This window comes from Struthio camelus, chromosome 12, assembly GCF_040807025.1.
Source record: "Struthio camelus isolate bStrCam1 chromosome 12, bStrCam1.hap1, whole genome shotgun sequence".
NCBI lineage: Eukaryota > Metazoa > Chordata > Aves > Struthioniformes > Struthionidae > Struthio > Struthio camelus.
The window spans coordinates 24731039-24756610 of record NC_090953.1 but is presented as its reverse complement, the minus strand read 5'-3'; the positions used below and the strand labels follow the sequence as shown (position 1 = coordinate 24756610).

General features: G+C 44.7%; 2 protein-coding genes across 6 annotated transcripts in view; one reads left to right on the top strand and one right to left on the bottom strand.

Moving 5' to 3' along the window:
* Nucleotides 1–7048, top strand: part of BBS4 (Bardet-Biedl syndrome 4) — a 49076-nt gene extending 42028 nt beyond the window's left edge. For 3 of the 4 annotated variants that reach the window (XM_068958982.1, XM_068958985.1, XM_068958986.1), the window contains one exon: nt 1322–7048. In XM_068958982.1, the coding sequence (XP_068815083.1) occupies nt 1322–1473 (152 nt within the window). In that variant the 3' untranslated portion in view covers nt 1474–7048. Of the gene's footprint in view, nt 1–671 lie in introns of all 4 variants that reach the window. The other variant, XM_068958984.1, reaches the window with a different exon arrangement.
* On the bottom strand, nt 6799–23175 carry ADPGK (ADP dependent glucokinase). 2 transcript variants are annotated; one of them, XM_068958987.1, is made up of 7 exons: nt 22845–23175; nt 19205–19430; nt 17798–17860; nt 16605–16725; nt 14365–14561; nt 13493–13591; nt 6799–12478 (listed from the first exon to the last, which is right to left on the bottom strand). In XM_068958987.1, the coding sequence occupies exons 1-7, from the start codon at nt 23057–23059 to the stop codon at nt 11927–11929; spliced, it is 1473 nt and encodes a 490-aa protein (XP_068815088.1). In that variant the 5' UTR covers nt 23060–23175; the 3' UTR covers nt 6799–11926. The 2 variants fall into 2 exon arrangements, with proteins under 2 accessions (XP_068815088.1, XP_068815089.1); XM_068958988.1 differs by having other exon boundaries at nt 6799–12475.
* Nucleotides 23176–25572: the final 2397 nt, after the last annotated feature.

Below are 25572 nucleotides of genomic sequence, written 5' to 3'. Positions count from 1 at the left end.
GAAGTTATTTGCTTGCTTGCTTGGTACTGGCGTCAACATTTGGAAACTGCTTTTCCACCTTTCTGAGTTAGGGAAGCGTGGAACAAAGACGCTCTGCCTCCGGGGTGTTGTGCAGCCCTGCTTTTGCTGGGGTGTGGAAAGCCAGGGAAGTTTCTTTTCCTCTCCGAGCTATGAGGGCTAAAACTCCATTAGCAGGGGATTGATATCTTGCTCAGGGAAGGAGGTGGTTTTAGAAACCAGACTTCTTGAATTCCTTTGGAAGAGAGCAGCAGCAGACATACACATAAAGAGGGAGGCAGGCTGCTTATGAGAAGGGAAATGATGGACAGTTTTCTGAAATGCATTCTCATTTCCTTTATGAAAATTACTGCAGCTGGATTGCTTTGAAGTTGTCCAGACAGGTCCCTCTGTTGCAAATACTGCTGGATTGCTTTTTAATGCAGGCCATTGTACTGAAAGGAGCTCGGGAGATATTGTCAGCCTTAGAAGGCTAAGGGCAATAGCTGTACCTGCTGCTTCTTGCAAAGAGCTGGGTAGGAGCATCTCCTGAGCCACCGTTTATGGCCTGACCTCTTCTCACCCCTCAGCTTCCAAGGAGGAATGTACTAAGATATTACTCATGGTGGTGATTTTCTGTCACTCTTAGTCTCGTTTTCTGTGGATTGAAACAGGAGAGAGGTTCTGTACCCTGAAGGACCTGTTCTGTTTTTCCATGCGTGAAATAAACCTTCCACACAGGGGAGACTTATTCAGGAAAGCTGTCACATAAAACGTAACAGGAGTTTGGGGCTTACCCGAAGGACTTTGTTCTCCACGTCGGAGGAGAGAGCTGATTCATAGCATCAATTGTAAGCCTAAAACTAAGTGTTGAAACAACTTCAGAATGGAAGTGGTCTGTTTTGATTTTATTCTGTAAGTAGCTACATTAACTGCCTGGAAACTTCCCCTGAGATTACTATAACTGTGAACTGAAAACCGTAGTGTGCATTTGGTTCCAACTTGAGTACAGACTAGCTTTGAACTATTTTCCTGTCTAAAGCATGAGTTAAATTCTGAGTTTGTAGTGACTTCTCTCAGCAGCCCAGCTGAGCTAGCTACTGTACATTAGTTTCCCTTCAGGAGAACTTCAAGTACTGTAAGGTCTCTGGCTGGAAAACTCAACAAAAGAATTGAGTGTTATTGATAAACTCATGTTAGATTAGAAGAAGTTTGAGAGTAATTAATAGCTGCGCTTGTTCTGTGTCTTCATGCTGCTTGGAGCAGCAAAAGAATGAACAAGACGTGTAGTCATACAGTTGCTGCAACGGTGTTCTCCCCTCAGGTGCCGGCGCATCAGCTTCCCTTGCCAAGCCTCCCTCACTGCCTCTGGAACCAGAACCAGGCTCGGAAACAGGCCCCGAGGAGAGCACAGCTCCAACAGAAGCTGAGGAACGAAGGAAGGAGAAACGCAAGAGCAAGCAGGCGGCGGACTAGAAAGGACTGTGGCCAGAATAGGCAGGCATGTCTCTAGTGCTGCCTGCTGATTTGCAGGAAAAGGCACTTGCCTCCCCCACCCCAACCCGTGATGGCTTCACCCCCGCTGTCAGTTTAGTCTAAACACAGCTGTTTGCTGATAGTGATTTTAGCACATGGTTTCTGCCTTGTCCCAAGGAGTCTTTGCAGCAATCAGAAGAAGTTCCTACATAGCTACAGTTACTGTGGTTGCACCTCACCAGAAGGGACTGGAGGGTGGAGATCCTTCACTCCGCCAGGGCTGGCTGTCTTCAGTGTTCAGGTGTCAGTTCTCCAGAAGGATGCTGAGGGCATACAGTATATTTAGAAAAAGCCAACAGCAGTGACTTAGCACCTTGGAAAAAGGACAACGCAAAGAGGGATCAAACCCTTCCAGTGGCTAAACTTTGTCAGCAGCTGGGGAAGCTCTCCACAAGCTGTAGTAAGGTCAGTGATACAGTGAAGGATACACTTGGAGAGGGGGAGAAGCTAGAACACCTCACCAGGGCAAGTGCAGAGTGGTAAGCCAGGCCTGGCACTAGCACAGCCTGACTCCTGGGATTGATAAGCTTTTTATTCAGAGTTTCACAAGGGCAAGACTTTATAAATGCTTTCCCAAAGGAAAAGAAGGGAGATTGTTCAGGTGGGAGCTGGAACAGGTGGGAGCTGTTACTCCTTACCATGGCCTCCCCTAGCAGGGTAGTGTCATGGCTGCAAAGTAAGAGAGGTGCTTTTAGAGTGCACGTTTTCTTTTTGGGTGGTTGTTGTGAAACATGGTGGAACTAGATAGCAAAAGTGAGCTGTTCTGCCCTGAGACAATCAGGCCATTAACATACAACCTGGTGCAGTATGGATGGTCAAAGCAGACCTGCTGCACCAGCAGTATCGATGCCCTTGTGCACTTTCTGTTTTAATGGCACACATGTTGGCCAGCTAGTGACGCTGGACTCTGTTGCTGCTAAATACTTCTATCTGTTTCCACAGGAAAGTTAAAACTGCAATTTTTTTAAGGGAGGAGCATACTATAAAGTCTTCTCCCTTTTCCCCTCCAGTCCTGAGGCAGTTAAGTTTACTTTCTACAAAGAACTAATAGTATCTGTTAGGCTTAGCAAGTCCCAGACCACTCTGGAGCAGGCTGAGCCAGCTTCTTTAGGACTGTTCACCTTCCGATCCCAGGATCATCAGTCTTTCTATTTCTTGAATCCAACTGAAAAAGCTGTTTTTAAGTGTAAGTTTGTGTGGGAGCTAGTAATGGCCAAAGAAAGTTGCAGAGCTAGCCTATGGTAAGGCAGGTGCTCAAAGGTCGGCTATTCTGAAAACAGGCTAGCTGCAGCAGCACAGAAGTCCGCCACAGCCAAATTCCTAATTGTTTGCTGAGGGACAGGGTAAATGAGCCTCAACTAAGCTCAGTGCTCATGCAATTAAAGTCCTTCATTTAGAATTAGTATTGCACAGTGGGAAAGAGATTTTGCTCGAGACAAAAGTGCAAGCCTTTTCAGAAGAGAAGATATGGTCAGCTTCAACACTAATTTTAAAATGTTTTAGTATGACAACAGGCACACTCTGAATAATTTAGTTATGCCCTCCTTACAGTAGCTTTTCGGGAGAAATAATTTATGCTAGCTGCAAGAAGGCAAAGCATCCCATTGCTGAGTGAAGAAGGGAATTTTAATGCCTATGTGTTAATGGAGATGTTTTGAAAATGTTTTTATACTGGAACAGAAAAATCTAGCTTTCCTTCCTCTGCTGCTACCATTTTGCTTCTTCTGGGCCTTGTCTAGAGCTTGATATAGGTCTTCAAAACAATGGCTTTTGGGCACCAAATAGGGCAGGACCATCCTCCTTTACATAGAGCCAGTAACTGGGTTAAGTGTAGTTTCTCTCTTCCTCTTCTCTGTGCACAGAGAGAAAAAGTTAACGTTGCTATAGGAACTTTTGATCTGAGTTTCCCAAACAGAGCACGTAGCACTTCCCCCACTGAAGCTGAAGCTTTGAGCTCAAAATATTCACCAATTAGGCTACTGACTTTTTTAAAAATATATATATTTCCTGCTTTTAGTGCTGCACTGTTGCGTTGTATCACTCCATAATTAACATGTGCAACACAGCAAGGTTAGTAATGGGGGAATCCTTTCTGCAGTAACAATGTAACAGCTCTGTGACCAAGGCTCTGGATACATTTACCATATCTCGGTTGTGCTGTCTGGTTAGCAGCTATTCTCCAGAATGCCATTAACGCATCTTTAGAGTGCAACCAGGAACCAAAGTGCTCTCCTGCTCCCTGGAGAGCTCTAAACGAGTAGGAACCCTTCGCTTTCCCCTCTGTTTTGATCGGCAAAACTGCCTGCTAATCTCAAGTGTGGCTTTTTTCAGTGTGTCCTCTACTGCTTGGTTTTGCAGTGGTACAGCCTCCCACTTGCACTCCTGTAAGGCTCCCCTTATGCTAGGACCTGAAGAAAACAGTACTACTTTTGTGAAGCGCTGGCAAACTTAAACAAACCAGACAAGAAGTAGCATAAGTTAGGTACAGTGCAGCTATTTTATTCACATTACATTTTTTACACTGAAGGTTACTGCAGCATAATGGGGTGCCTGTGAAGAAGAGGTTAAGAATGCAGAGCAACGGGAGGAAGGGACTACTTTTTACTCTACCTCACCTCCAAAACTTTAGTTCAAGACAAGTTTTCCTATAACAATTGCTTGTTATAGTCTTAGTCTTACTGTAAAAGTTCTCAAGCTGTGGAAGTTCCAATGCAAAGAATGGTGACCAGAACAGAGTGATTACATTTAAGTGAGCACCAGCATTGCTGATATAGGAAGGCTGAGTTTTCTGTCTGTCTGCTTCTCACCTTTTGTTTTGCTTTTAATGCTTAAATTATCCTTTTTACAACAAGCAGAAGGCAGGGGAAAGCAACTGAACGACTGTAGCATTATGAAACCAGTTTGCTATCTTCAGTGCATGGGGGCAGCCCTTGTCCCACAGGGGGCTGTAGGAGCCTGGTCAGCTTCGAAAGCACCTTTGTTTTCAATGTACAGCACACCAGAGCCACAAGAACAGCCAAAGAGCTAACTGTCTTCTCTCACCTAGACCCACTCTTAGCAACCTGTTAGCTTCTTGGCTGCTAAGACCCTTTTATAGGTAAGTGTACCATGAGGTATACTACAGTTGCAGGTACTGTAAAGGTATTTAAAACATACCTCTTAATGAAAAGCTTAGGCAGATGATTAATACAAAGTTTCCTTCCATGAACAGAAGCAGTAGCATCTTGTTACTTTCTGGATCTGACCAGAAGGGAGCTTCATGTCTAAGGAAGCATTTTTAAGTACGTAATTACAACTGGATGATGAACAGAACTGAAATTCCTTGGCCCATGTCCTGTCCTCCCCCTGGGTATTCTGATGATGGCATTTGCATACAGTAAATTCACAATAGTTACAGTCTAGTACTAACTGTATAGAGAGCTTCTACGCTAACTAATGATGAGAATGAGGCTGGACTGTTTTTTCAACTGAAATTAAGCAAGGGATTTTTCAGCAGGACTGTGCTAAGTCATTTAGGGATTTTGGAAATCATACCTTATGCTGCAAAACCTGCTTCTGGCATCAGCCATAATTCTAATTTTCTTTTTCCCCTCCGTAATTGAAAATTTAAGATGGAAAAGAATAATGAGCTTAATTTCTAGGGAAGGTAGGAACCATCTGCTTTAGGATTTTTTTTTGCTTTCTGGAAAAAGTAGACATGATAACCCAGGTTCAGTCATACTGCTTATGGCATAGACTGCAGTTTTTTATTTCCTCATAGGGAAGGGACTATAAGACACTCAAAAAGCAAAGATCAGGCAGCAAGGCCTTGTTTCAGCCAAAAAGTTACCTACCGAATGATTCATCCAGCAATTTGTATTAAAACAGACAACTCTAGTTTTGAAGACTCTGAGACAACAGGATCCTGATTTGTTATGGGCAACATTACTGTATGCTTGCTCTGTTCCTGTACTCTATCGTGTTTGCCCAATGTGGCCACCGACAGACAGAAAATGGGGCAAGTTCTTATGGCGTTCAGGTCTTATGTTAGACATTCAAAATTCCCACTTCCCCATTGGGAAGTGGGTTTCAGTTGGCAAAGCCTTTTCTTTAGAGACAGTTAAACCTCAGAGCTGAATGAAGAGAAAAACTTTACTAAAATAATAAGCTCTCCATGTAAATGCATACAAAAAAAAAAAACACAAACAAAACATATAGTAAGTAAGTATGTACTTCATCTGCCAAGACTATTTTATATAATAGAAAACATAGTTCTGCCACAAGGAAAGCTTTACTACTCCCTCAAAACAAATCAGCATTTTCTTCAGTTGCTCTTGATGAAAAATTCAGGTGAGATTTGAACCCAGTTTTATCCGGTCTGTGCTGCCTAAGGAGCAGCTTTCCTGAGAAATTCTTAGGGGAGACTTTTCTCCCTGCCTGCCTTTTAATGAGCTCATTCACCCTTAGCTGCCAGTGTTTGTGTTCTTCAGTTGCCACAAGCTCTTCTCTGTGCCGGCTGATACCAGGTTCGGTTTTCACATCCACAGCAAGCTGTTTGGAGCATATGCCTTTCTGAGTTTCTGGCACAGAAGGCAATGGCTGTGCATGCTGTTTCCAACCTGCATTTGCTCCCTTTGAGGGAACCTCAAGTCTTCCAAACAGTGAAACATCCTACAGCAAGAGTTTGGATCAATTAACTCCCTGAGAATTCAGTTACAGTTGGGGCTTAGGATCCACCTGAGATATTATGCAAGAAACTCTTCCATTTGTTATGGAAGGGAACTTAATCTGACATCTCTGAACAGACATGAGAACAATCATTCCTGAGATGCATGGAGGCTAAGGTAAAGTTTGACTGAAGGGCTGAATCAGATTCAGCATTGCTGGAGCAGAAAGCAGACAGGAACAAGGCCTGAGAGCAGTCCAAGGGCTAGTCTAGGCAAAGGAACGCTTGTTCTGCCTTGTATCACTCAGGAGTTTTAAAAAATCAAGAACAAAGATAAGCTTTAATATTCCCATTCCTCTCTTTAGTGAGCTCACTAGTGCTTGAACAAGGAACGTGAGACTAAATCTTTGTCGTGGCTTCTGTTTTAGCTAGCTGACGGGACCTACTTTGCTGTGAGCTTCATTCACTACAATGGACTACGGAAGCAGTGGGTTGTTCTGTGGAAAGCCCCTTTCCCTGCTCAAACCGTTGTTCTTGCTAGAAGCTACTTAGAACAGAATCCAAAGTTGAAGTACAGGTAGTGCATGTTTCATGGTGAATGCAGTGCTAACAACACTGTATTGCATTGCCCAGCAAGTCTATAGACATGTAATTTTTTTTTTTTTCTTTAAATGCAAAACTACCACTTTGGTATGATCCTGGTTTTAAAACTTAACTGTGTGCTTTCACCAAAACATCAATTGTACCAGAGAACAGTACAGTTAACATGGCTTGAAAGAAACACTTATGTTCAAACATGGGTTTAAGTCAGGATGTATGTATGTGAACAATCCAACTGAAGCTATTAAAAAAAGCCACACACCTCTCTTTCCCCCCAGTTTTACACTGTTCTTTCAAGCGTATTCAGAATCTTGATGATGAGTTTCCTTAAAAAAGAAATAGTAATGCAACACATCGGGTGACAGCAGTACTTGACAAGACCGCTTCAGAACAGATCGCTCTAAGCACACGTATCTGTGCCTACTGCCAGATACCAATGCCGAATCAGTTTAGCTGCTCACTAGTTGACAATGTTAACTTTCAGCTAAGCTGCAAGCAAGAGCCCAACAGCACAGATGTTTGAACAGCTTCTAGGGTATTTGGAATGAATGATGCTGCCTTTTACTGTTCCCAAAGCTGTGTCCTAGTGTTCGTTTTGACTTTTTTCAGAACATGGCTGGAGAAGTCACCCTGTGGAACATAACAGTTAAGCGGTGCCCGATACATGCATGCACACACAGAGTCAACCCCAATTATCATCAGTGGATTTCACCATTTAAGCTCTTACTTTTTGTATCTATTATAAATCCCTTGCATTGCAGAGGTGGCTGCAAGATGCCACTCCCCCACCTTAGTTTAACTAGTCATAGTAAACCTAGACAGAAGATAGCTGATGGCAAATACATAAACTGCTGGCAGTTTTCTGTTAGTTTTGGAAGTAGACCTAGCTCTCTGCTGCTATACAGGTGTTTGGATTCCAGCAGCTGAGAAGTGGAATCAGGCTTCAAATCAAGATCTGACAAGGTTCAGAGCAGTTGATACGGTCTTTTCTAGAAGAAATGCACAAAGGCTAAGGAAAAAGAAAATGAGCATCTGTTCTGTAAAAGGGACTCGCAAGAAAAGAACAAACTTAACCAGATCTCACATGTTGCAAGAGGGGGACGTAACTGAGAAACATGGAAGTAAAGAAAATCAAGTAATTCCTTAGCAGCAGTGTGAAACTCCCCTGGACAGAAAACAAAAAGCCTTTAAACCGCAAAACAGTTGGATTTGGAATATGTTCTTCCGTGGCCAGGTGGCAATCACATGTCACCATGGGTACAGCAAAGAAGCAGCAACATACCATTTTAACACCTACCAGCCTCCTATGATTCACGCATCTCAAATAACCTGCCATCTGACCTTCAAGAGGCACCACACAGGAAACATCACGCTTCTTTTGAAACGAGATATCAATAGTTACTGTTGTTTGATCAAAGGTTGGAAAGAAAAACTATAATGCAGCTGTACTGGCTAGAGGTGCTCAGAAGTGAAATGCCAACATTGCACAAGCCCCATCATCTACAGAGCCACTGGCGTACTGTCACAATGATGAGGTCATGGAGCGTGTCATCAGCAAACTATGCGTGAATAAACATTTCCAGTGTATTTCCTTTCCATTCAGGAGCACAAGGCTAGCTGAGGTTTGAGTCATCTATCAGTGTGAATTTCAATGCACGATTAACGTACAAGAAAAAGAATCTGCAGAGAAAGAGAGGATAAGGACAAGGAGAAAGCAGAGTTCATTTCAAAGCTGCTTTTAAGACTTTGGTATTTTTGCAAGCTGTATCCTGATGATGAATCCAGATCTGGATTTTTACCATTAGATAAGTTTGCTAAAAGCCTCTCACCTACCAAGGACTTTTGTCTTCTACAGCCTCCCCCCCACCACCCCACTCTCCCCCCCCCCCCCCCAAAAAAAAAAAACAACCCAGCTCACAGGACCCTCTGAAAAGAATTGTTTAAGTGCTCAGAAGAAAAACAGGCCAAAACAGCCTTTCAACTTTTCAGGTGAGCTCTGGCTGTGCTTCATAGAGGAGGGGGTGAAAAAGAAAAAAAAAAAAAAAGAGCCCAAGAGCACCAAAGGTACTGCATGGGGACAGTCAAAACACCAACCTTGAGGGATAAGTCTCCCCTAAATTGCTAGATATTTCACTAGAGGGTTTTTTCCCCCCCTTATGACACCCCCTCCGCCCCAAACCCCACACTATATGTTTCCATGTCTCTTGTTCAGCAAAGGCTGCTGAAGACAGAGCAGCCTTGCTTCGGGGTCACTGTTGCTACTGCGTGTAGGCGTCAGACAGCCTGCACGTGCAGAAGGCTTTCAAGAGACTCTGCAGCCCTTCTTCTAATTAAGTTTGGAAGGCAGAAGGAAGCTAAGCGCATCAGGTTCACAGCATGTGAAATATGAATTGAAGAAGGGCTGCTGGGTGCTGCCATTCAGTTCAGTTTTATTATCATATAGATTGTTTCAAAACTTAATCAGGGATACCAACAGCATATCCAATTAACAGGTCACACTTGTGAAGACTTATCCTCGCTAAGTGAATTTGGTGAGCAGGCAACCTGACGGCGAGATGTCTGATCAAAGCAGATACACAGATACAGCAGCAGTCTAGCCCTCACAAGCTACTTCCACTTGAGAAGTGACTCTTGCTGCCAGGGCGTTCACAGCACGCCGACAGACGGCCAAAGGAGGAATGTTACCCAGTGAGAAAGAACAGGCACAACAGGAAAGGAGTTCATAATAATTTCAGAGAGTTTAGTTTTTAGGCCCAGATGAACTCTCAGCAATTAACTTATTTCATACTTACAGTAGTTATTTATTTGAAGTGGGGGGGGGGGGGGAAGAACAAAAAAGGCCTGTAACACTCCTGCTAAGAGCAAACATAACTTACCCTTGGACAGGTTCCATTAGTGCAGTTACGTGATTTTAAATGGCCCTAAGGCAATGACAGTCCAACAAGCCTAGTATCTCACCAAATGTTTTTGGAAGTGAGAGATGAAATACAGCAGCAGGACCATTGCGCAGAACAGCTGGTGTGTATTTAGCTTAGTTTTGTTTCCAGCTCAAGAATCCACACAGCTCAGCCCGATGTCAAGAAAGTGGGACCTATCATAAGCAAAGAGTTAATTCTCCAGCTGGCTGGATGCATGGCCTTTGGTGGCTCGAGTGGTGTTGTGCCAGAAGGCAACGATCAAAGGCTGCAAAATAACCCTGCTAATGGCCTCAGACCTTCTAGATAGCTCAAAGCATTTTATTTTTCCTTTTTCTTTCTTTGTTTCTTTAGAAAGACTAAAACAGAGCCCCGAGTCCCATGCTACAATTTATCAAAAATAAGTTTGGATAGAAAGACTTCCAGTGTTAAGATGATCCCTCATTGAGATAAATGGCAAGACCCAAGGGAAGATCAGAGTGGTCTAAGCTACAGAAAAGCATAACGCTGACTGGGTCTCTCCTCTGCTACTACAGAGCAGACTTTCCTCAGAGGGGAGGAAGTTAAATTTACGTTGGCAGATGGTGTTTTGTGTTAAGTCAGTACAAGTTACAACAGCTGTCAATTTTTATCCTTACAGAGCATTCACAATGGCTTTTTCCAACAGGAAAACATCACTGACAGCAATATGACAGCAGTACTGTAACTGATCACTCCAGCCAAAGTGATATGCACCCCGTACCATTCCCCTCCATTCAGATGCAAAGACTGGCCATAAGTGACCTCATACAAATCCTAGTATGGTCCTGGCTTGCATAGATACGCTGATTGCATTTAATTTAGTTATACTGAAAAATGTGTATGATAGCTATGCAAATACATTAAAGTTCCTAGAAGGAGACACAGACAACACAGAAAATCCTCATATCCATCCTATGCAGAAAATCCTATGCAATTGATAGGGTGCTACTGTCCAGAGGAAAAAATATAAACAATGTATTTAACAAGAAAGACTCCTAAACAAGTTATGCTATGAGACTATGCATGATTTAGGTGGTAAGACACACAAGTTCTAATTTGTTTTCATTTCAAAGGCTGTCCAGGGCTGAAAGAAACTATTATCAGTGACTTCATCCAAAATAAGAGCTTCACTTCAATCTTACCTGGAAGGTGCTGCCACAGCTTTTTAGCCTCCTGAGGGACCGTGCCTAATAACTTAACCCTTCGGAATGGAATGCAGGGAAACAGAGGAAAATTGCACAACAGTTCTCAAACAAAAATTTAGTCTCCAGTTAATAACTTTTTTGTAAGCTGGAAGAGATCAAATATAAGCACCTACTGTTAGCAAAGAAAGCAAACCGTGAGCCCCTTTGGCTGAAACTCTTGGTATTTAGTTGATAGCTAACCCAGGTAAAGTTTTAGGATTCACCTGGCAAGTAAATAAAGCTGTTCGCCCAAATATAAACCCTGATTATCTTCACTTTTATTTGCCCAAAAAAACCTAACCGCAGGCTACTAGGGCTCAGTTGAATACTGTAAGTCACAGAGACAACCAGATAGCTACCCAGAGCGATCTTTGTAGTCTTGAGTCAGATTTTCTCTGTGCATTTAAGGAGTAGGTACGGTGTGCATCACATTTCAGGACTCTGGCTCCCTCCAGTGCTGGGGGCACTGAGGTTGAGAGGTAATTTGTCAGTAAGAGATTTCATCATCGCATCAAGCAAGCAGAAGGTTTGCTCTTGCCCTGTAGCAATGTGCCATGAGGAGATAATGCAAGAGCCTTTTATTTTTACTTTATCAAAAGCAAGACAGGGCCAAGGACTGCTGCGTTCTCCCTGGGATTCATAATCAAGAAAGTCTCCTGGCTGCTATACTCTCAAGCACTAACGGAGAAGACCCATTCACGGTTACAAACAGCAAGCCTACTCCGAACAGGGATTTGGATACTCATTTCCCCCCCACACGCTTAAGACAAAGAAAAGCCAGTCTTTGCTTTAAAATACAAAAACCTCTGCACTTAAATGTGAAATGTTCAAGTCACTGCCAAGTGACTGGAATGTGTCTGACAGCTTATTATACCTGGAATTATTCTTTGGCTCTTTTTCAGTTATATCCAGGAAATGCATCACACCCTAATTCTATTCCTATACCACCACTGGCCGAAATCCTAATGAGAACACCATGATTCCTCAGACACCATACAGTATCGGAGAAAAAGGAGGGTCTTAGTCTTCTATTGAGGATATACTTCTGAATATAGTAGTCCTTCAGCTGAAATAGCATCCCCGAGTCCTACAGTCCGGACGGGATCTTTACACACCAAAACAGGAGTGAAGTGGAATGAGATGCCTTCTCTGTGCCAATGCACTACTGGCTCATCTGGGTTTAAAGATATTTTGGAGGGTGTCTCTGTCTGGGAGGTCACAAACTCCAGAGGAGCTTTAAGAAAGACTTTGCTGGTATCAATGGCTTCAGTTGCACAGGCCTGCATCCCTGCTGCTCTAGCTCCAGCAGCCACAGCAGCAATCTGGTTGCCCCAGTACCCGTCCACTGTAGCAAGGATATGATAGGCCAGGGTGTGGAAGTGAATCCGCGTGAGATCAGAGGCCCTGTCCGTGGTTCTCCCGTGCTCCTTCAGGATCCAGAAGAGGATGTCACTGACGACACCCACGTCGGGAACTCCATTCCAGGAAGTGAGGGAGGCGTGGGGACCAGAGGCAGACTGCGTGAGGAACAGCAGCTCCTGTTCATTCAGCCCAATAGAGTTCACCAGGGGAAAGACCTGCTAACAGAAATACAGGAACAGTTTTTCCTTCAGACGCAGAATCAGACCTCTGTGTGCCTAATTCAGGCTGTGGTTTTTACAATGCTGCATTAGCGTGTTGACTACTGTATGCACGTGACACCAGGGCTCTATCACCAGTATGCTCAGCAGAAGGGCGCACCCAGTTTCCCAGTAGGATGCAGGTACAAAGTGTACAAAAGTTACTTGGGCAGGAAACGTTGAATGCCAAGGATGCATGCTCATTTTGTGTAATTAATTTTCCAGATACACATTTTGACATTAACAAGTAACAGAACATCAGAGCTACAAGAAACTCTCCTAACACTGAGATAAGAACGTGACAGGTTAAACAGGGGACCATCAGGATCTGCAGGAAAGAAATTGTGCACAAAATTTGAGTTTTGAATTAAAAACTCAGCTCTAATTCAAATCCTTGTTCTCCTAGAAAATGGCAAGCCTGCTAAATCCAAACCAAATGAGGTTACTTGTCTCTGAAGTTGTAAGTATTCTCTTGGGTCTGCTTCCCCTCTATGATTGCCAAAAACTCTCTTCATATCAGAGAAACAGATTGCACCCATATCTGTATGGTAAGTCTACTGAATACAGCTGCTGAATACTTTCAGATTTGCAAAAAGTCTTCACTTCTTGCTGAGAATGGCCTGATGATCAGTTGAGTGAGGGCCATCAAATTGTACAATGCCGTGAAACTGGAACTTCCCATGGAGACTTTTGAAAAAGGAATACCCTCTCTGAGCTAAAGAAAACAATCTGTCCTCTGCTAAGTCGCAAGCCATTACAGCTCTCCTTTGCTGCAGGGGAGACTGATAACCTTAGCAGAGGAAACCCAAGTGTTCAGAAAGCAACAGCAGCAGACATTAAACCCATGTTCACCGTTTCTCTCCAACAGGATACCCTAATTCTAAGTTTTCATTCATATAATCATCTACCAGTTGTGCACTGTGATACTGCAGAAAAGGTAACTGATAAAAGAGCATGTTCTATCATTTTGGTTACCTGATGCATAATGTTGCTCATAAGATCCTGATCAGTCATACTGGCCAATTCCAGGTGTATGGGAATGTCAGTAGGGATATCAGATATGGAGGCCACAGCCTGCAGGAAGAAACCCAAAACACATGTTCATTAAAAAACAGAATGGACAAAGGGGTTTTGGCTCAGAGATACTTGTTGTTTAATCTTCCCATATATGGATTTAATCAGGATTCTAAATGAGATTTCTGACAAGTGCCAGAACGTACTGCTAAAAGAAAGAAATAAAAACAACGATCAGCATTCAGAATCACAGAACAGGAAAACTACATCTAACCCTAATCTGCACCCAGCTCAGTATTTTTCCTAACAGATTAAATCAAAGACCTCACAAACCTCATTGAGTCAAGAAGGGCACTCAGCTGAAAGATAGGCAAAGGTCTGTAAATAAGGAAGAACTCAGTGTAGCTCATTTGGGCTCAAATAAGGAGACTCCCTCTTGGATTATCTAATGTAGATGCTGCTTGAAAAAAAAAAAAAAATAGAAGTCTTGATTACAGCCTTGATCGTCTTAGTATCTGGGATAGAAAAAGTGCAATTCAGCCACTGGATAAGCTCCGGTAACTAGGTAAGTCTACCCCAACCAGACAACCAGAGTGTCTCCCCACCCCCCCCCCATGCATCCCCCCTGAAACCAAGAGACATTAGTGTTATAGGATTATACATTTGCCATTCCTACAGTTCGTGTTCTTCTTTTAGCATGCAATAGTGAGAAGATTTGTGGGAGATCTGAAGACACAACCTAATTTCAAGTTCAAACCTGGAAAACCAAGAGTTTCCCATGAAGTGTTTGTTGGAATGAAAATTAAGGAAACACTGGTGTTTAAGTATCTTACCTCCAGAAGTCGTCTCTGTCGCATCTCCTTGCTCTGGCCCTCCATCATGTGAAGTCCTGAGAGTACCACAAGATCTGGCTGAAATTCATCCAAGCTAGACACAAACACTTCCAGCATATTTAAGGCGCCATTTGATACGTCATGGGAGAAGATGAAGCGGTTGGCATTGGGTGCTTTCACTTGTCCCCACTCTTCACCTAGCCAGAGGCAAAGAGAAGGAAATCAACTTTGTGAGAGAACCGAATCAAATCGCATATCTAGAGTTTATTTTGGGATATCCTGCTGGAATCTGAAGCCATGTGTTCACAACGTGAAACTTCACAAATTAACCGCTGCCTACTACCAGCAAGGAGAGAAGTCTTTTCTCTTTTTACATCCTTTCCCATTCATTCTCTTCGTTCGCTCCCTGTGCCTTGTTCAGAGGCTTGTATGATCATAAGGTAAATTCAATATTTGTTTATTTGTTTTTGCCAGGTTAGCTTTCTGCTGTTTTAATCAGTTACTGTATTAGTTTGCCATGCAGTTAGGTAAGCATCACAGCCAGCTCAAGCGAAACAGTTGGAGCATGCAGAATATGCGAAAGAGAGAGGAGACCCCCCCCTCCCCCCTTTTTGGCAACAACAATCTGATAGTTTGACTCACACTGTATCATGAAAATATACCCTGAACAACACTCGTGGCTCTTACTATTCCTGACTGGGCAGCTCCCAAAAATGATCTGCAGAATAGGGTTGGATCAGTGCTCAGTGCATAAACTCTGCTTTATTCCTGGATAAGATCACAAATGAAACAAACTCTTTCTAGGGCTCCATCTCCAGGACTCTGAGCCATGAGAGAACAGAGTAGCAATAGCAAGCCTAAAGAGGCTACAAGTTACAGAAGTCACAGTCCAGCTGGTCAGCCCTGCGTCAGCTCTCCCCATCCCTATGGGCATCTATAATCAGACAGTAAACAATCGCCTGTGCCCGTTATGATAAATGGGCAAAAAGAAATGTAAGGGAATAAATAAACAGAGATTACGAGGGCAGCCTTGGAGAGGTAGCGAATGCAGAAAAGTAACATAACATGACTGAAGCATTTTTTTTCTACTTATGATTTTAATAGATGAAATACTTCTGAACAGAAATTGTTGAAACACAAGCATTTTTGAGGTTACTGTGGACAATCTCCACCCTAGAAGCAGCACGCGTGCTTGTTCACTCAGCTCTCCTAGACTGTGTATTGCTTACACTGCAGAGAACACGACCAGTGTCGCATCAAAAGCGACAGCACTGCCTCCTCTTGGGGGGGGGGGGGGGAACTAAAAACAAAAACTGACAACACAGATCCCCAACTTAACTGCTTCTCACAACATGGCTTCATTAAGAGGCCAGTTCTCACTTGTGAACAGAGATGCTGAGAAAAGGTGACATCATATATTGGTATATCTTCCAATGAGGATGCTTCCAGGAGCCAGAAGAGTAAGATTTACTTCATCTTAATGAATTTTACATTGGCTACTGTGCAACAGCACTTGTCAGTTGTAATAAACTAGCCTTGGCCAGCAGCCCTAAGTGGACACGGGGCGCTGCTCCATGTTAGTTTTTAAAGTGGTTCCTGCCTTCCCTCCTTGTCAAATACTCCCTCTTCTGTCACACCAATATAACTATTTCTGAAGCTGTGTTTTGAGACAGGATCTGTGAAATGCTTCAGGTTAAAAAACAGCAAGAAAACACATGCACGTTTATTTTAGCCATTACATTAGGGTTACCCTGAATTACATCTGCATGCAGTTAAATGGTTCTCTATTTTCAGAGAACACTACTAGACCATTTTAGTGTTAATATAGCTTTAGAATTATACCATCTGGTTTGCTCTAGCATATGTACTTCATTCTAATGAGATCTACCACAATGTAGTGAAAAGTCCACTTGCCTTCTATAGGTTATAGCATACAAGGATACAGAACCAAAGGGATGGCAATGGAGCAGCATGATTCAGTATTTACAGTAACTGTATTACAAAAGAAAAAAGTTTCAAAAGAGCTTAAGATGTCTGTTTCCCTACCACAGCTCTCTAAAGTACACAGAATTATCAGACTAGCCCAGTGGCAGCTACTAATATTGATAATTCCAGAAATACAGTAGAAGTTAACTGATTCAGAGGAAGTTTAAAAAAAACCCACAAACAAACTTTACAACCACAAATAATCTTAGTGATGTTCAGGGCTCCTGTCTAACGTTCAGCCTTTGGCAAAGTACCTGCTTGATACTCCAAGATAAGATGGAATTCGTCTCTTTCCTGCATAGATTCAGGTGGCACAACTACGTTGTCATCAAGTAGTTCATGAAGTTTAGGACCAACTGGGCCACAAAGGAGGATCTAGAAAACAACATCACCACCACAAGGCTCAAGACCATACAGGGATGCATATTTGGTTTATTAGAGAGACTAGAGAACTAGTCTCCCTGTAACTCAGAGGGAGCAATAAACAAGATACCACTACCTAGACAATAGATTAAATAAAAATAATTAAAAAACAAAACACAAATCAGCTACGGCTTTTGAGTTTGTGAACCTTAAAAAGCTAGCAGTTGTGCCAGCCCAGCTTTTGCCACTACAACTGCTGTTGTTGAAGTATAAGATAAGATAGCTAGGTACAGCTGCCCAGTAGGGCAGCCTGCCCTCTCCCCGCGTGTTCTTGCCACCTCCTAGAGGGACATTTGCATTTGTGCAGTCCTGCAGCATACAAGAACGAGAATCTGATCCTACGGAAAACTAATCTGTCCAAAAAATAGTTTTCAGTCAGACCAGATACTAGCACCATCAGAACAGAGGAGGTAGAGCAGGCAGCTGAGAATAAGACTGGATTGCCCTTTGCTGACAGCCTGAGCTCAAATTTAATGTTGCTGATGGTCTTGTTCTGAGCAAGAGTTTGAACTAGAGAACTCTGGAGGCTTCTACTAATCATGAAACCCCATTCAAGTACTGAGTTTGACAAGGTGGGCCTTGAGGTGATGTAATGACTGTCACTGAAAGAGGCAGTCTCATATCGACCTCGTTTTCTGGCCCCACGTTCCCTTACAATCAGCTCTGGCACTCATCTGACCCTTTGGTGAGTCAGTTCAGCTCTCACTAAACTGAGAGGATACAACTGATTAGCCTTGTTTTAAAAAAAAAAAAAAAAAAAAAAAGCAGAGTTTTGTTTTGTTCCAAAAAAAAAAAAAACCACCACACCCACAAACGATTTCGGGAGCTCAGTCAGGTCTGTGGAAGTTGCAACAAGCCTAGTGGTGACACAAAGGCAGGCATCAAACTACCTTTCAGAGGCAATGAACCATTCAACTGGTTCAACTGTCTTGTTCAACCACACCCCGAAAAATAGATTGGACTGCAAGATCTCCACAATCTCATTAAAGACAAGTGTTCCAGAAACTTCATACTATTCACTTACCTTCAGCTCTGGATTTGCCGCAAGCTTCTGACCAATAAGAGCAGCATTTCCTCCTACATAAAGCTGTAAAACAGATCAGGCAGATATGAGCATCCCTTCGCTTTGATAGCTTTATACACGCTTAGTGCTCAGTATAGGCTCAAGATTTTAGCATTTAAGACAAAGTTCTAGCATCAGAGAAATTAATGAAGTTTACTGGGGCTGAAGGCAAAATCATTTTACAATTCCTTGTCAGATCTATTCTTAACAATTTCAGTTTTGTCTTTTTTTTTTTAAATGGAATTATTTGCTTTCAGGTAACTTGCAATCCTGTACAAGTCAACTCATTCATAATATAAACAGTCCATACTTCTATGTAACTTGTTTTCGGCAATTTGTAAGTTATTTTTGTTTGCAAGGCTGTCAAGCAATCCTTTAGAACTGTAACAATATTTCACCCAGCTTGAGATCAGTGTTGACCCTACCACCTGTGCTCACATAAAGTGAGCAGAACCTTGAAAGTTTTTTCAGGTGAGAAAGTTCAAACTTACAAATAAGAAAACTCCTACATGAGCTCTGAAACCCAGAAATAAAGATCATCATGAGGATCAGAGGTGCTGAAATGGCTGAGAAAAGAACGAGGAATTTAACTAATCAATCAAAAAGGTCTATGTGACTATATTGAGGAGTGACAGAAAACAGGACATAGAAGATTACAGCTAATAATCAAACGATTCCAGAAAGTCAATGTAGCAAATACAGTGAGAAACAAGGCAACACAGGAAAACTTTGACCAATAAAAGGAGCTCTTCCTGACTCTCAAAAGCAGCTGGCAAACTGCATATAAAGTAGCATTAAGCAGCTCGTAGAAATGAGCTAACTACCAAGTAGATATCAAGCCAGTACTTCAGAACACCCAACGTAAATTAGAGCAACAGAACTTTGCTTTTGCAAAAGGAGGCTTCAGAAAGATTTTTAATTGCTTTTCATCACCTCTACTTCTAGAGAGAATTCAAATCCTGCATTATGAGCCAAAGTTTACAGGAGTGTTTACAGCTCCTAATGCTTCAATCTATTTCCTTCCTGCCTGCCTCATTACAAGTTAGAGTGGCATCAGGCCCATCTGGCTTCAATGCTTCAATCTCTTCAGTGTTCTTATGGAAGCATCTTGAATTGCCAGAGCCAAAAGCATGCATTTCAGTTTTAGGAAAACAAGCAAATGATAAACTGTCCAAAACCCTACTGTTTGGGGTAGCTGCAGAAGGAGAGTTCTGTGTAAAGTCATTAACACACTCAAGCAACAGCACAGGTTTCCCCTCCTCCCCCCCCCCAAAGTGATTTGCGCTCTCGTTAGAGGAACAAGAGTCACCAAAGAGGCAGAAACTAAGAACCTTACTTGTCAAACCTATCTGCAGTTGGAAAACATACCTGCGCATCAGGGTACTCAGAGGCTGTCTGCGCTATGTCATGGAAAGACTCCGCGTCACTGAAGAAGCGCTCAGCAGCTGCCCCTTTTTGCATGAAGTAAGTGAATGCTTCCTTCAGGTCCTGGCTGGAGTTCAAGACAGCATGATTTTTTCCATCCCCAGGATCAAGACCAAGTGCCTCTAATAGCTTCACACCAGACAGGACAACATCTACACAGGCGTTGACGCTGAAAGAGAGAAAGAAAATGCATACCTGGAAAACCACGTGTATATTAGGGCACTTGCAAGACAATGCAGTGACATCACTTCCCAGGCTATAATGATTGCTGTCCAGTTCTGTACAGCCCTCACGATGAGCGGGGGGGAAGAGACAAGGAGGTGGGGAGGGATTTGAATTTCCTGAAATTCTCTCCTGAAGCGTTCTCCTCTTAACAGGGTTTACTCAGTGCCAGCATTGCAGAGAAGGGATAGATTTCTAACATTGTACTGAAATTAAAACAAGAAAACAGAGTAAGCTACTGATGTCCAAAGGTAGTTGCATATGTTGTGTTACACTGGGCGCTTCGTTTGCTCTCTTGCGCTTGCTCAAAAAAGAGCGGGCACAATAACAACAGCAGGAAAAGAAAACCAGTGGTACAGAAACAGCAGCAGAAATAGCCAGAGAAATAAGGGGGCTGAGCTCCAGCTTCCCTTAGTGAAGGCTCTCCCCTCCTCTTCCCGGCTTTCCAGCATGGGATAAAGGAATACTTCTTATTTCTTGTTAGTACTGAGGACACTGGTTTTCTGTGCTAACAAGAGTTAGAATATTACCTTTATGAATACAAAGTTACCAAGATTTCCCCTTTACTCTTAAAATAAAGGGTTTTTGTTCTCCTTCTAGATAAAAGCCTACAAGCAACTCAGAACCGTTAAAAACAAAACTGAAAGTTTTTTCAAGTCAGCCTCTTAACAAAAACCAGGAACACCACCACACGCAAACGACTAACACTCCACACACGGGCTGCTCTTGTTTATAAGAGGTAAGGAGCACATTTTTCAGCCGAAACATTTGAAAACCACTCTTTCAAGAGTATCATCCTAAATTTCTAGAAACAGCATGCCTTCTTCTCTCAAGGAGTGAAACAACAGAAAAGCTCTGCAATATTTAGGGAGTTAGAAGAATCATTTCAGTGAATCCAGACTTTAGGTAAGGTCTAAGCTGCAGCTCAAGTCTCCCAGTTCCCATTTCTTATAAATTACATGAATTTAAACACAGTGAGTCTAATTCAGTCAGAACAGAGAACATGAAAACTTCTGGGCTGGAACCAAGCCCCCAGGAAGAGTCCTGCATTCACTGCTGGGGCATTTTGAGGAAAGTTTCCAGCGCTTGTCCTTGTTTCCACTCCTGGTTACAGACAGATACTGATACAAGCAAAATGTTTACTGAGACTAGCCCAGCAATTTATAAAACATCTTTTAGAATTGTTTTCAATGGTGAGTTATGTTCTTCTGTCCCGTGTTTCCACGTTAGGGTGCCAAACCTTCCCCACAACCTTTGCAGGATCTCCAACACACTCCGACCCTCCAAACGCCTATGGCCTATACCTACTTACAGGTTAGCCTGGAACGCACAGCCATTTAGTATCCTTCCTTCTCAGAGACCTTTCTTGCACAATTTGGGCCGCAACATGCAAAGGCGGATATCCTTTGTATCAAAGGATACAAAATAAAGGACATTAAAAAGCTTGAGGGTTTTCAGTGCAAAAGGTAATACAGCTCATATTCTCTCAGGAATCCTCTGTATCGTGCATCACCTCATGCACTACGGAGAGAAAAATCCCCTTGCACAGCCGAGAAAAAAAATAAAGAGGCAATAAGGCTGGACAGCATTTCAGCCTCAATTTCACTGCAGCAAAAGGTCAACGATCTTCTTTTTTAATGCATCATTAAAAATGCAAGATGACATAAAACCAAGTCACAGTTCTTTCAAGTGAGACACCTCTAGTCATCTTCCAACTGTCTTTCTTTTCCCTCCCTGCCATTTCTCTGCTAACACACTTCATGCTTTTAATATACTCCTTGAACAGCAGGGATATAGTACTAATGAACTGCTTTTGCCAATGAACTTTGAGGCCCTGGGTGTTTGGTGGAGATATATATATATATACACACACATATATATATATATATACATATACATATATATATATATATAGTCCCTTTCAAGCAAAGGGGAAAGCAGGGAAGAAGCTGAAGATAACTGGCTCTTTTCCAGTAAGGGCATGGCAAAAGAGAAGAGTAAATGAGGCACTATTCGGGGGAGAAAGTTTGCATGAACCACAACACAAAAGCGAGACAGACTCCAGCTCATAGTGCAGCAGCTACACAGCCACTAAGATAGAGCAACTTTTTTCCAATGCTTGAAGGCTGAATCTTCTAGTCAAAGTCAAGTTATCCTGTCATGTCCTTGCATTTAAAAGGGAGTGAATCAAGTGGTGTACATAACTGCAGTACTACTGGACAGGCTTCGAACCAGCATTTAGGATCAACGCGATATTCCTGAACTTCTCCTTTATCCTCTTTCCAACTTAAAAGGAGCAAGGGTTTGGATTTCCCCATGCACACACATGCATTTGTGATGTCTACTGCTGTCTCCTGTCCCTGCCCTCTCTTCTTTCTTTCCTTACATTACCTTCACTCTTATCTTGAAGGCTTCACTCACCTCCCTACTTTATAAATTTGTCTCTCATACCTATATATTGTCAGGCTGAGCTCCCTCATTGGCACCTTCTAGGGAATAAGTAGCTCCAAGTCACTGAAATAGTCTTTCGATATAAAATCATTTTACAGCCAAACAAACCAAGGATAAGAGCACCCGAGACAACCTTGCCAGCCTGTTCTAAACCTCACAGCACGCTTAATGGTCCAGGAGACCTTACGTAGCGGAGCTTCAACTCCCCTCAGCAGGGGTCCGTCTGCGATGAGACAAGCCAGCAGGAAGGTGCCTGCGCTCACCCACGGCTGTCTCTGGAAATGCCCTCGTCTGGAAAACGACAGGACTGGAAAGGTAACAGGCTGGCGCGTAGCGCGCGTAAGAGCTCCACCAAGGCATACAGCCGCGTTAACGTCCTGTTTGCACAACGCGGCGGCAAACGGCTTCCCGCGGAGCCTCCCCTCCCTCCCGTCTCCAGACGGGCGCTCCGAGCACGCGGGTCGAGAGGCGCGCCACGGCGCCTCGCAGGAGGAGCGCGGGCCTCGCTCGCCGGGCCGACGCCTGCCGCGTCGGCCTCGAGGGTCCCCCGCGCCCTCCCGCCCGCGCCGGGCGGCTAAAGAAGAGGGAAGCAGAACCAGGCAGCCAGGACGGAGGGGCTCTTGGGCGGCCTGCCTTTGAGGCTGGCCGCGCGCCCCGTCACGTTAATTCACCCACCCCGGCGCGAGCGGTGAGGCCCGAGCACCCCTTCCTTATTGCAATATATATACATATATATCTATATAGACAATATCACACGCATTGTGTCCCCCGCAGAGCAGCCTGGCCGGGGGGGGGGGGGGGGGGTCCCCGCACATCCCCCCGCCCCGCCGCCAGGGGCGCCCGCCCGCCCCGCCGCCGCCCGCCCGCCCGCCCCGCCGCCAGGGGCGCTCGCGCCCCGCCCCGCACGTACCCGACGGCCACGCGCGCCCAGCCCCGCGCCGGGCGGACGATGGCCGCTTGCCAGGCGGCCACCATGCGGCTCTCGAGGGAGGGGGCGCGGAGCAGTCGGCCCAGCAGCGAGGCGGAGAGGTGCTGCAGCGCCGACTGGGGCAGCTCGGGGCCCAGCAGGCAGAGGTAGCCCACGGCCAAGGCGAGCAGGCCCACGCACACCGACTTCTGCCACATCGCGGCGGGGCCGCTCCGCGCCGGCCCCTCCCCCGCCACGTCTGAGGAGGACGGCGGGAGGGAAGCGAGCGGCGGAGGCCTTCTTACGCCGTCTCCGTAGCGCCCCGCCCTCGCCGGCCCCCAGCTGACGTAAAGCCGCTTCGGGAATCGGACCTAGCCTTACGCGAAATGCGCAGCCTCTCCCCCAGCGCAGTGTACGCAGCTCTGAGAGGCGCGCACGCGTGGTGTGCGCAGCTGCGCTACGGGAATAGGGAGGAGTGCGCAGCGGGAGCCGGGGGGCGGGGGAGCGGGCTGTGGGGGGCGCCCCGGGGCGGCTCTGCCGGCGGCGGTCGGCCGGTGCCCCCGGCTGGGTGCGCGGGGCCGGGCGCGGCGGGGCTGGTCGGAGGCAGCGGGGAGCCTCGTCGGGACGCAGGGCGGCGGCGCCCGGCCCGGGCCTGTCTCGGGGCCTGCCCTGGGCCCTGCTGGGGTGTCCCGGCCGGCCGAGGCCCCTGCACCCCTCAGTATGCAGCGCTGCGACACCTTCCTCTCCCTTGGGCTCCTCCTCGCGGTCCCCATTTCCTCTGTCCCCGTGGGCCCAGGCGCCATGTTCCCTCTCGTCCGCCCCAAGCAGACCTGTCCTGCCGTGGCTGTTCCCCACGCTGCTCTTGCACCGGTGCCTCGAGCTCCTGCGTCTCTATACAGCCCCAGTCCAGCAAACTAGTCACTGACCTGCAAGCTAATCGTTGCCCTACCTCGTCTTTAGCCTCTTCCTCTGACCGTAGCTTCTGCTCTGGGTCTCTTGCACGCCTTCTCCACGTTGCAGCGCGTCATCTGATGTCTGTGCGCTTTTCAAAGCCCGGCGTTCCCGGGCAGCCTGGGTCGGACTTAGCGGGAGCAATGGCCGAGAGCGTTCTTTGTTGTCTTCTTCATCCCATCACACAGGTTATCACACGTCGGGAGGGAGGTTTCCCTTTTTAATGAGAGGGAAAATTTCCAGGCTGCTTTGGAAATCATAGAGACATTAGCGCTAAGACTTATGACAAAATTTGCAAGAGTTTGACAACTGCACACCACGGTGCGTTGGCTGAGGCAGCAGTTAATTCTCTTATTCAGTTCTGAGCTGTGAGTGATTGTCGTTTTCTTTGACTCTGACAAAACAAACAGTAAAAGAGATGGGATAGTAGAAGGGTTTTTTTTTTTTTTTAGGAGGTAAGAATTGGTTTTCGGTTAACAGCTCAACCATAGTGGCTGTTATCATGAACTCATTGACTCTGCCCCTGAGAGGTTGTCTGGCTGCTCATCAGGTTCGCTTCACAAGCCCTTATCAAAAAGGACTGCTTCATTTTGTTCTCTTCTCCTGTGAAGTTGCTCTTAAGAACAAGTGAAGAGCTAGGGTGCTGAAATAGACTGGACAGGCTGGGAGCTGCAATTTCTAGGGAAAGAAAGAGAATGAGGAAGGGTCCTCACATGGCAGAGGATGGTATGCAGGGGTACTGTCTGTTTTTCTGAGTCAAGAGTGCTACAGTAATGTAATGATCTTTAAGAACAGAATCCTGAAAACAAAGTAGAAGCCTAACCACCTTCCCCATTCCTCAAGAAATCCTTCAAACAATTCCTTCTCAAATAACTACTTTATTTAAGCGCCTGTAAAGGATTGCTTTCTTCATCAGTTAGATCTACATTCAGCCCATCAATGTCGGTCTGTTAATATGTAATCCCTCTTTTCCTTGCTTAGGTGGTCTTTGGGTTTTGTCAGTGGGCTTTTCCATTTGAATAAATTTACTCTCTTTCCCTTTGGCACTTTTCCCACCAACTTTGATCTATATGTGATTATGAAGCCTCACTTGCTTCCATACTCTTGAACTCCTCAGGGCAAAGGCTTATAAGGCTCCCATAGTTATAAACAGCTCTTCAGGTCAAGCAAGCAATGATACGTTGTTTGAGAACAGAGAAAATACCGGCCAAAACCTCTCATTGCTCGATACAATCAGGTCTTCACCTATGGGAGCATATGTATTTATAGCCTTGTCACAGAACATCATAATTAGACATGCCCATAAGGCAGCCACAACCCATAACGCTGTCACAGCTCAGGGACTCCGTTATTAGTACTGTACCATCAGAGGGTTAGGCTGCAAGCAGATAACCTATCTAATACAGTAATACTTAAGGGAATTAGCCATGATTCCAATTTGGGGTGATTAGTTTTTAATCTGATGCTAATGTATTGTTCTGCATTGTTGCCCCGAAGACTAAAGTTGTCTTTTTACTCCCAGAACAGGTATAGTTTGCACCTCAACAAAAGCAAACCTGCTCAGGAGGAACTACGGCTATTTGGTCTCCATAAACTGCTGATGTTCAGTCTCCATGAACAGTTTTGTCAGTGGGCTTGAATGAGACTGCAGAGGTAATTGAAATATTTCTTTTATGATCTTGAATCCTGCCAACAACAATAGAAGTAGTTTAAAAAAGAAAGAAATGGAAAAGAGCTTCCCTCACAGAACCTGTCCAGTTACGGAGGTAGCCAGCCGTCA

What these genes read in the sequence shown, in the direction of transcription:
- ADPGK (XM_068958987.1), bottom strand. Translation starts at nt 23,059, where the DNA reads ATGTGGCAGAAGTCGGTGTGCGTGGGCCTGCTCGCCTTGGCCGTGGGC. An exon ending in CTGAGTACCCTGATGCGCAG is followed by an intron (nt 17,861 to 19,204) that starts GTATGTTTTCCA and finishes TCTGTTTTACAG; the next exon opens with CTTTATGTAGGAGGAAATGC. An exon ending in TGAGCAACATTATGCATCAG is followed by an intron (nt 12,479 to 13,492) that starts GTAACCAAAATG and finishes TATTTCTGTTAG; the next exon opens with CAGGTCTTTCCCCTGGTGAA.